General features: G+C 38.8%; 1 protein-coding gene across 6 annotated transcripts in view; it reads right to left on the bottom strand.

The window, feature by feature from the left end:
• Positions 1 to 4,815: 4,815 nt before the first annotated feature.
• LOC109030697 (RYamide receptor) overlaps positions 4,816 to 11,318 on the bottom strand; it is a 195,898-nt gene continuing 189,395 nt past the window's right edge. For all 6 annotated transcript variants that reach the window (XM_072298425.1, XM_072298426.1, XM_072298427.1 and 3 more), the window contains 2 exons: positions 10,687 to 10,777; positions 4,816 to 8,473 (listed from right to left, as the gene is read on the bottom strand). In XM_072298425.1, the coding sequence (XP_072154526.1) occupies positions 8,096 to 8,473; positions 10,687 to 10,777 (469 nt within the window). In that variant the 3' untranslated portion in view covers positions 4,816 to 8,095. The remainder of the gene's footprint in view (positions 8,474 to 10,686; positions 10,778 to 11,318) is intronic.

Below are 11,318 nucleotides of genomic sequence, written 5' to 3'. Positions count from 1 at the left end.
TGGGATTTTATTAAATTTGCGCTAAACCTATCGCATTAAATAACAGTTTGAAAAACATTTTGCTTGTTGAATTTTAAATTATCAGAGGATAAGAATCGGAAACTTTTTTTTTTTTTTTTTTTTTTTTTTTTTTTTTTAAACAATTTTAATGACTTTTGAGACCATTTACGACCCGAACCCTCGTAGTTTTCCCTAAGAAATAATTTAAAACTGATCCAGTCTTCAAAATTTGCCTACCAAAAATTTAAAATCCCGGAAAAATGCGGGCAACTGGAAAAAGAGGGTTATTTGCAATTGACTCCAAGCGGTTTTACAATTATTTTTTACCATATTTTTTTTATCAATGGATTACATTTTTAAAATTTATTTCTAAACAACTTGACGTTAGAGGGACTTTTCTCGCTAAATTCGGTCTGTCCGTAGTTACACCACCGGCAAATTTGGCAACCGAAAACACGAGTTGGGCGGAGTAATGCAAGCGTAAATTATATTTGCAAAAACTTCCTTTCCCGTCTCAAGATCCTTCCAGGACAATACCAACACCAGCTTTGTCTTGAAAATTAATGAATGTTTAAGTTCACAATCCAATATCCCGCCCCTTTTCTCTCCCCACAATCACTTAATTTAATTTATTGTTACTCAGCGCGGTGACAAAATTTATCTTATGCATTTTCGTGAACTCCGAGCTCCAATCCAGGCGAATACTTTTCAAAAAGCGTCATCCTGGAATTTCTGTCATAATATCTTATCGATAATGAGCCATTATATTAATGAAAAAATGAATTTCTGAAATTAAACCCCAACTTGTTTGAATTGTTTCAACATTCCTTCTCTACCTTATGAAGTTGACCTCTCAATCAACAGCCAAAAAACGGAATAGCGGAACTGGGGGACTCGAGCCTTTTATGTCTCAACTCGTAAAAAACATGGTGGAAATTGAGATATTTTCCCACTGCAAAATCCAATAACTGTTCTTCAGGTTGCTTCCTGAGCCTTGATCTGAGGGAAAGTATTGACTGTAGTTTTTCAACACTTAAAATGTTTGGAAAAAAATGTTGAAGAACTTTTAAAAAAATTGTGGCATTTAAAATACTTTTTAACCGTACATGGATGGCCAAGCAGCGTCAAATTGACCAGGCTTGCAAAAAACACGTGGCCCACGGGTTGTGTGGGGTTCCTACATACGAAATTTAGATGAATGTCTACAAATGTATCCTGAAAAAAAAATCGAGCACCTAAATGAAAAAACAGAAGAAAATCGAGTTTCAACCAAGCCAAAGATAGGAGAGACGAATTCGGGTTTCGTCACTTAACTTCCTCCGAATCTGAGTGACCCCTCATTGGCAGCATAGAGAGCAGTAGAGCATTGCGACTTGCGAGTTCATGCACTTCACGCCTCGCGCCGAAGCGCCTTCAATTTTGCAGACGCAATACGGGCATCCATCGAGTATGAATAGTTGTATCTCCGCGCCGTCATCAACGCTCATCAATTCCCTCGCTCTATTACCGAGTTACGCTGATTCAGTTTGTCTTATTTGTAGTGGTGCTTCAAGGGCTACGTGAGCAGCACAGCTGAAGACAGGAGAGACGTAATTGGGCCTCGTTTTTACAAATGTTGTCCCGAACCTGAGTGGCACCTCATTCCAAAACCAATGTAATTAAGCACTGATCAATTGACCCGACTTGGGTCTTCGCGTAGAAAAAATGTCATAGGCATCAGAGGGCTGAGTCAATTTCACCAAGAGTTAAATTTTATTTTGAAGAGTAGCCAAAAGGGGCTTCCTTGAATAAAATTTTAGGATTTTTTTTCGAGTTTTTTAATAGTATTCACTAATGGTTATTGCTACTCACGGAAAAAATTAAATTGCTGATTTAACAATCCACTTGCTAAAAAAAGTGACTGCAATGTTTAAATGTAGATTTTACAACAAAAAAATGCTAATTTAACCACCCCGTGGTTAATTAGCTTACAATAGTGGTTAAAGTAGCATTTTTTCCGTAAAATTTAAAAAATCTTTTAGCAATTGAATTGTTAAATAAACAGTTTAATTGTAAAATCAGCAGTTTAATTTTTTCTGTGTAGGGTAACATCAAAGAAAAGTATCAGGCAGGCCTCCTGGCGGCTCTCACAGTTTTGAATGTGGGTAAGACATCATTGGAAAAGCTGTGAAGCCAAGCCGAGCGAGCTGGTCAAAAGTCGTCCAATTATGGGAAATAACTGACAAAAAGGCGAGATCGAGTGCCCTTGTGTGCGAGCACGGCTTAACTTACGAACACACAAGCGTTGCCACTCCTCGATCATAAGGTATATATCCACGTGAAAAATATATTAAAAAGTGGCCTCTAAAAAATAACACATCGTGGCAACGGCCAAATTTATGCGGAAGTTGAGAATCGAAACAAGCGATGACCCGTTGGATTGCACTAAGTGCAAACTTTTACTATTGTGTCATCCGACCGGAAAGTTGAATCCTTCGTGGTTATGACGTCCGCTCAACCTATCATTCTCAGAGGATAACTATGCAAAGTTTCCCGTTTCGTTCCGACCTCTGTGAAATTCGAACAGTTCCGTCCCTCAGCTTTTTCTCAGGAATCCTCCGTCTGTTCGGTTTATGCTGTCTGTTCGAATTTCACAGAGGGACTAATTCGATTACGCAGTTTGAAAGCTCTCAAGACGATTTCTGTTGATCTCGTCCAGTTGACATACTTTTACGTCGAGGTAAAAGTCTGGATTTGTTGACAAGGAGTCAAGGAATTAATAATATTTCGTCAATGAGAAGAATGACAATGAGAAGATGGAGAGAGGAAAGTAGGAGGAAGAGAAGAAGAAAAAAAGAAAAAAGAAAAGCAGGAAAGGAAAAGTTGGTAAACAAAAACTCAGATTTTCCTTTGTTGACAAAGAGTCAAGGAATTAATAATATTTCGTCAATGAGAAGAAAGAGAATGCAAAGATGGAGAGAGGAAAGTAGGAGGAAGAGAAGAAGAAATAAAGAAAAAAAGAAAAGCAGGAAAGGAAAAGTTGGTAAACAAAAACTCAGAACTAAAACGCACTGTGGATCAAGTCAATCAGAGAGGTTGGACATGACATTTTTAACTAAAAATGCATATTTCAATGTTTAATTCGTCACTTTTTAAATTTTAAGGGGTGCTCCTATGTGAAAATTTCACGCGGAAACCAACGGAACCACTTTTAAAACCTCAAAGTTTTGTATGAACTATCAGTGGCGTGGTATGCTTTGCGATAAATCGATTGATCTGCCATTTAAACCTATGGAAAAGGATCGATAAGCAGGGTGTTCGCACCGGACACCTAAATAATCGATTCTTTACCATAGCTTTAAATGGGGAAGATATGGATAGTCGATCATTCACGCTTCGCCTCTGTGACTTATGAGCTTTTAAAGTTTCCAAATTTTGTCCGACCTCTCCCATTGACTCGATCCACTGTGGGACGGTGACAATGATGACAGACAATGATGACATGATGCAGACAATGATGAATTATACCATAACTTATTGACATTGACGATGTATGAATTAATGCAGCGATTTCGTTAGGAATATGTGCTCCTCAACGGCATCATAATCAGAAAAAAATGAGCATAATCGATTCTTTCATTTTTCATGACTTTCTTTTTGGTTGTTGCGCGAGTTTCATGCCTGTGGAGATGCGGTGGTAATTATAATTATGCGGGTTTAGAGTAAAACAGGGGGAGGATGTCATCAAATGAAGGGAGGCTTGTGGAGGGTCTTTGAACATGAATTTCTGTCCATTTTCTGCCATCAAAAGAGCGCACAATTCAGGATTCGATGAATAATATTATCTACCTGAACTTCCCCCTCCTCCCGAGTCCTGTCGGAAAGTAATTTAATCAATTATCTATTAGCATTTTCTTTCATTTTCATCTTGTATTTTTCATTTTCCCCCTGTCTCACTTTTATGTAGCCGCATTTTTCAACGAAATATTTTTCCTGGCTAAATCAACAGCTTGAGCCTCACTCAACTCATTGTTAGATTAAACATTAAACCACAGCGTATTGTCGAAACGTTCGGGGTGTTGTTTGAGAGCTTCGGTCCGTCCAGATATCGGAATTCAGTTCATCAAATCGATTAGGTATTTGGTTGGACGTATGCACGTTCGCGGAAGAGGTCAATGTATGACAGATTCCGTTTGTGGATCAACCTTTTTTCTTGCTTAGATACATCTCATTGATTCCAAAACGCAAATGAGATAATCCGACGCTGGTGGACTTTTTATATAAGATATTTATAAACTAGTAAGGGTGGTAGAATATTGCCATGCTATTCCAATCACCCCCTCGAAATATATTCTCCCCTTCTAAAAATTATGCTCCCATTCAGTAATTCTGAACCATTTGTCTCCTACATTAACGACTCTTCTTAATGGGCCACTAGAAAAGGCATGACTTAATAAGCACTACGTAACATGTCGCCTCTTCTAAATTTCACGAGAAAAACGTATCACACGATGATAAGTCTGAAAATCAACTCCGTGACAAGATAAACGTTACAAGTTACATTAGCAAAATGACAAAAATACAAGTGACGTCATTTGTATGATCTAACTTCTATTTGACCTGTGTTAAAAATTACATGTTATTATCGAGTTCAAGAGTTAATTTCCAAACTTTCCGTTGGGTGAATGAATAATGTTCTACGTAAGAATTTGAAAAAGAAGCATGTAACGATTCCGATTGTTTAAGGATTGTTAAGGATTGTTTACGGATCATTGCTCGTTGATGGAGTAACTAACATTATTTTTTCATGATGACAAATAAATGAAGATTTGATCTCTGCTTTAAGAGTTTTAATAATAAACAAAACAAAATATGTAAGAACATTTTTTACATTAAAACACGTGAGAAATATTTACAGGTTATTTACACTTTGTTCGCCTTTACGGGCATCACGATTGGGTTACACAAGGTATGTTATTCGTGCTCATTTCCCCGAATAAAAATAACACATCGTAATGACGATATTCCATGCACACATATAGTATTGCGTATCAATCCGTAGCTTATCCAGTTAATGTACAACTTAAATAATAACAAAAATACAAATTCTAGAAAAATTGTTTCGGAAGACCGTCCTCATGCCACGGCTAAAGGGACCAATGCTTTCTTTAAATGACCTTTAAGTTTTTGGCAACCAGTGTTTAACGAGTACAAAATCAGAGCTATGCAAGTTTTAAGTTCTTAAAGAAAGAACGCGCATTAAAGGACTTTGCACGAATCGAAGAAGAAAGGTGAAGCATGAGTACGGAGGTAAAATGGCTTGATTTTTCGCCGGTCTACCTCGGAAAAGGTGGCTAAATGTCAAGACGTTAAAATTAAACTGTAATTTTGGAGCTAAATACACAAGGTACATTTCTTTATGGGAAAAAAAGAATTAAAATGCCTCTAGACGAGACTGATAGTGGAAAAAAAGAAATTATTTTGATACCAAATCGAAAGATGAATGCAAACGAGTAACATTCGAACGTTTTGAGCACGTTTTCTACCTACCAAAAAGTTAGTAAAACTGAGCATTTGAATGATTCTAATAGGCAGGTACCGATTGGTTTTTGAGTTTTCGATAATAATTAATTCAGTTATGTATGTTGGGTGAAAACTCGTGTTGCATCGCGTTTAGTTACTGCATTTATTTTCCTTCGTCAAGATAAACTTTAATTCAACTCCGAGACCTACTCTTGTTGACCTCGTTATCATGTCAATTTATAAAACTTCAGTTTCGCGAAGTTTCAATAAGCAAGAGAAATTTATTTGTTATCTGCATGTTGTTAAAAGTTAAAAGCGCGAGTTTCATTAATCACTGCAACAGAATCTGGGATCAAGGCACAGTCCTGCCAATCATTACGAAATATACACAGTCCTGTCCCCAGGGTAAATCGTTTCAGTCTCTGATGTAAACTCATTTCGTTCACCGTTGCCAGGTCTTAACAGTAAAACAGTGGCGTGGCGTGCTTTGCGATGTATCGATTGATCGGCCATTTGAACCTATGGAAAAGGATCGATAGACAGGCTGTTCGAGGCGAGCTCCTTAATAATCGATTCTTTACCATGGGTTTATATGGCAAAACAATCGATACATCGCAATTCACGCCACGTCACTGCAGTAAAACTATCCTTTGTTCATGAGTAAACGCGGGTGGACACATTTATTGTCTGATGTGGCTTTTCACCCATTTGATGGGGGAATGTAGTCAGAAAAACACCACTTCATAGAGGAATTATGCACAGCAGTAGCGAGGCGTGAATAATCGACTATCGATATGTCCCTGTTTGAAGCTATGGCAAAAAATCGATTATTAAGGTGTTCAATGTGAACACTCTGTATATCGATTCTTTTCCATAGGTTTGAATGGCGGAACAATCGATACATCGCAAAGCACGCCACGCCACTGATACACACGAAAGCTGAATTCATCAACAAGTGAGACTAATCGATTGACGCTGTTTGTTTTTTTTTTTTCATTTTTCACTTTTATATCAAATTATTTCGTAGCAAAATGCAAATTAAAAAAAAGTTTATTTACAGCTTTTAAAGTTGTGTGAAGTCACTACTTCTGAACTATGAATGATGAAACTATGAAGTCGATTAAATTTGTAAGTTCCCAGGAACTGTCAGAAAATGCTTTTCTGCCGGGCGAGGCTTTTTTGTTGCTTCCGTACAAATATAAACATAATCAGCACCGGAAACTTGGGCCCTTAATCAAAGATGCACATTAAAATTTCATGAAGATTTTCTTTGATCCGAAAGTTTCATAAAATTATATTGAGTTTTAAGTGGTAGAGTATAGAAACAGCAACCAATGAAGGAAAATTCAACAATTTCAACATTTAAGACTCGTTATGTCATCCCGCAAAAGACCTCAAAATGAGGTTTTCATTGCGCTTATGCGTTCAATGGTCTGCTACCATTGGCGCAGCTCTGAAGGGACCACGTTGGGTTTGACCTTCCTTAATATTTTAATAATTATTATTTGCCCCCCTCCCTTTAGAAAAAGAATCTCCACGAAAGAAAATAGCCTTTGAACCGGTAAATTACTTTATTTCATTGCTTAATGTGCGAGAAAATTGGGGAAAAATTGAGTTGTTCTTTAAGCATCATTGGTACAGTTGGACCTTAAGTTTGCATACGGTTTAGGTTGAATAATGCTCTGAAAATTTTTACATCGTCAAAAATTTCCTGGAGGACCTCTCAATACCCCCCTTTTCATTGAAAATTAAGACCCACATCGAGTAAAAACCTTCGGAGGCAAATTTCGGTTAGTAGTGCGGTAACAATGACCAAAAACTTTGGTCAGTGGAACAAAAAACTTTAGTGTTGAATGCTTCGTTTGCCGGACGAAGGAACGTAGCTCCTCAAGATTGCAAAATTGACTCCAACGATACAATTATTTACAGAAACGTCCCTGCGCAAATTTTGCCCAAAATATTTCTAATTTTTCCTTGAGATCAGAAAAAAAATCAGTCAAATTTTCGGTTACGAAAGCCCAAGATTATCTTAGTAAAATTTTAATTGGCGAGGAGATTATTAGCAATACTGAAATACAGTTATACGTTCTTTCTTGGGGGGGGGGGGACAAAAAAAAATAAATAGATTTTTTTTCTCCTTGTGTTTTTCTTGACAAGGTAATGCTGAGTCCACTAAAAAAGTTGGAAAATATTTCATTTAAAATCGGAGGATGTTATACAATTGGACGTATTTTCTTCAAACGGAATTATGTGCATTGCGACATGCACTGGAAAAAAAAAACACATTGGATTTAGAGTCGAGACTCTTAAAAACATTGACAAGAAAAAATGCTCTTGATTCAATAGGATTTTCGCTTGAATCAAAACGAAATCCGCTTAAATTAAGAGGCTTGGAACTTGATTTAAGCTAGATTCTGATTGAATCAAGAGTTCTTTTTCTTGTCGATGTTTTTAAGAGTCTGGACTCTAGATCCAATGTGCTTTTTTTCCAGTTTGGACCCTGTAATGCATATATTCTTATAAGTCTCAGGGCTCATGTCTCAATGCACATAGTTCCGTTTGATAGAAATCGTCCAATTTGACATTTGGCTCTCTATAGACAGAGCTCCTCGGCCTCGGACTTACTGGAGTGTCGGACGATGCTGGAGTTGTTGGTTCGGTAGACGTAGAGGTCCTTCTCGCTGAGCTTGCTGCGGGGGGGCTCGCGGACGGAGACCTGGCGGTAGAGGCTCTTGCCGTTGGCGTAGTTGGCGGCGTGGAGGGAGCCGGGCGGCTGCCGCGTGGAGTAGCCGCGGCGCCAGTCGTAGCTCGAGTTGTTCACCGTCGTCATCGTCGTCGAGTGCATCGAGGAGCGCATGTTGTGCGTGAACGTCCGGTCCAGGTCCACCGAATCCCCGCTCATCAACCCCGATTGCGTCCACTTCCGCTTCCGGAACGGGAACCGCTGCTGGAACTCCCGCTTGAATTTTTCCTGAAATCGGGAAACGCGCGATTTTCAAAACGCTCCAAGGAAAAAACGAGTTGAGGGCTGGTACCTGCGCGGAAGGTCCCAGCCCTAACCGGGTAGGTAAAATTACATTACCTCAAACCCCATAGGGGCGGGCCCGGCTAGAGTACCTGTATAGCGAGAGTATGGACAGATCACTTCATGGAGGGCTGAGGGCCCAAAAGTGCAGCCACCCTTCTAACCAACTTCTAACGCACAAAATTTCACTGCCAGTCTGCAGATTCCAATTCTAACGAAGATGGCTAAGGATGTACATAAATGAGCGTTCTTCAACAAAAATGAGTAAATTTATGCAAAAACTAAGTCAAATACGTGCTTTGTAAACGATGGTTCGTAAGAATTGTTCTAATAAATCGTTCTGGATAATTGAAATTCATAGGTTGGCTGCATTTCTGGGCCCTAACTTTATTCGCGGAGGCATCGGTGAAGGCCTGATGGATTTTCGGAGTTTCACATCTGTCTATACTCTCGCTATACAGGTACTCTAGGCCCGGCGCGGGTACAGCCCAAACCTACCTGCTTCAGGGTTCAGCCCTACTTAATAAGGGCTTGACCCTGTCCAGGTAGGGCTGGGCCCTGCCCGCGCAGGGCCTGCCCCTGTGGGGTATGAGGTAAAGCAAATCTAGGGCCCAGCCCTAATCTCATTTTTTCAGTGTCTAGTATTTTATAGTCTCGTACCCTAAAATTTTAATGAATGTGTGCTTTGCAAACCCCTGCACGGAGAGAAACCTTCGTGCCTGAGACCCGAAAGTTCATGTCATGTTTTTTTCCTTCTTTTCTTCTTCTTTTTTTTGTGCGTATGTCGCACAAAGTGGTTTTAAAATTTCCAAGGAAACACCCAGATACGTATAAACATTTGCCTAACAACACAACTGCATAAGAAAAATTTGGAAGTTTGGAGGGGCTTAGTGAAACTAGAAAAATTATTATTGGATGACACATTTCTTGTGTGGATCTCCCAAGTTTTCAGATCATGAGATCCACCTGCTAAAGTGCGGGTCATACATCTGAAGTCTTCGTCAATTGACACTGTAGAAGCTTTAACTAAAGTGTCAAAGTACTTTAGATGTGTGACTCGTTAAAACTTCTAATAGGATACCGGCAGTTGCGCATTTTGTTAGTTTGCTTACAAAGTTCAATTTTTAGAGGTTTCAGGTGCGTTGCGTCCGGTTTCAAATAGCTCCTCAAAGTGACAAAAATATACAACTAAGTCAATCCATCACACCTCATCGATGTTTCTCTCGATGTCGAAACTGCGGGAGCAGAGTTAAACGCTGACTCTAGCTTAACGTAGCGCCTTCATGCAACTATTCGAGCTCAGTTGTTGACCGTGTTGCATACGCAAAAATTGAAGGCGTTTTCACTTTGGTGGTCGGCACGGCGCGGCATTGCATCGGAGAGGATCGAGAAAACAATTTCTCACATGTCAAATGAGACTGTTCCCACGCATATTCTGCCACTGAAGCCTAATTCCTTTCATTTCTATCTTGAGCCTACCAGATTTTCAGAAAATAAAATTTCCAAAACCGGATGCTTTCATCTTGGAAAGCTCCCCCCTTTTTGAAAACCTAATCTTCAGACGGTGCTGCAAAAAACCAAAGTATTTCGGCTGCAGCGGCAAAAATTATGAAGAAAGAGTCTCATCAGACAACTGAGAAAAAAAAAAAAAAAAATCCTAATATTTCCTGTCGCAAAACTTTCGGACTAGCTCTTACGGTGGTACATGAGCGCAAAAGTGCATTTGAACGGGAAAAAAACCGCTGTTTTATGAAAAGAGGGGAAAATATGTTTAGTATGCAATAAATGGTATCCCACAAGAGGTTTTGGATGCTTAGCCCGAAAATGATCTTTGTTTTATTCTGTTATGCATATAGGTATTCAAGCAAATTAAAGCTCTCCTATGAAAGCTTGCTTTTTGAAAAAATTCGATTTTACTGGGGGATACTAACTATCCTGTACAGATTCAGGAGAACGGATTCCATTATTCTCAGAATCAGCGCTAAGATTCTGCCGATAAACAACTCCCGGTACTTTACCAAATATACACGTTTTGATTTGTGTGGTATTAGTGATAACAGTTCTGTGTTATAAACAGAATGACACAAACATTTGATTCGCTGGCTTGAAGCGGCATTGTCGGTTGTACCTTTAAAAGCTAGACAACGAAATATACTCACATTATAAATTCCATAGATGAAGGGATTATAGCAGCTGTTACTCATGGCGAGCCAATCACAGCAGAACCAAATAATATTGATGTAATGGTATCTGGAACAAAAACAATCGCATGCAATGAGAGATGGGCTTGCCGGCTAGATAAAGATGCACGATTACCACGTGCGATACGGAGGCTAATAAAAATATTTGTCCAAATAACAAGAGTTTTAAAAACATTCCTGGTGATGGAGGGTAAATAATATATTTTCCTGGATTTATTTTTCCAAATGAGATTGAATTAGTACAAAAGGATTAAAGCAACGATTAAAACATGAGTAAACTGGCCAAAATATTAAAAACACTAGAAGGCATTTTAATCATGTTTTAATCCCTTCCTTTTGTACCGAATATTCGGGCCATGTCTTCGTGTGCCTTATCAATTCTGAAAATACTTTACGATGATTTTATAGATGTAAAAAAGTGTGATTACCCACCATCGGGAGTAACCATTTAAAATATAATTACGTAAATATTATGGCTCATATTTTGTCCCAAAAACCCAAGCATATAATTTATCTTCAGTAAGCCTTACTTGGACGTCAAAGTAAGGCGTAATGTCGATTAGTCACCTTTTTGCCTACGCTCCTTTTTC

The sequence above is a fragment of the Bemisia tabaci genome, chromosome 3, assembly GCF_918797505.1.
Source record: "Bemisia tabaci chromosome 3, PGI_BMITA_v3".
Taxonomy (NCBI): domain Eukaryota; kingdom Metazoa; phylum Arthropoda; class Insecta; order Hemiptera; family Aleyrodidae; genus Bemisia; species Bemisia tabaci.
Note: the sequence above shows the minus strand (reverse complement) of the source record. Positions and strands in the feature narration are given on the sequence as shown.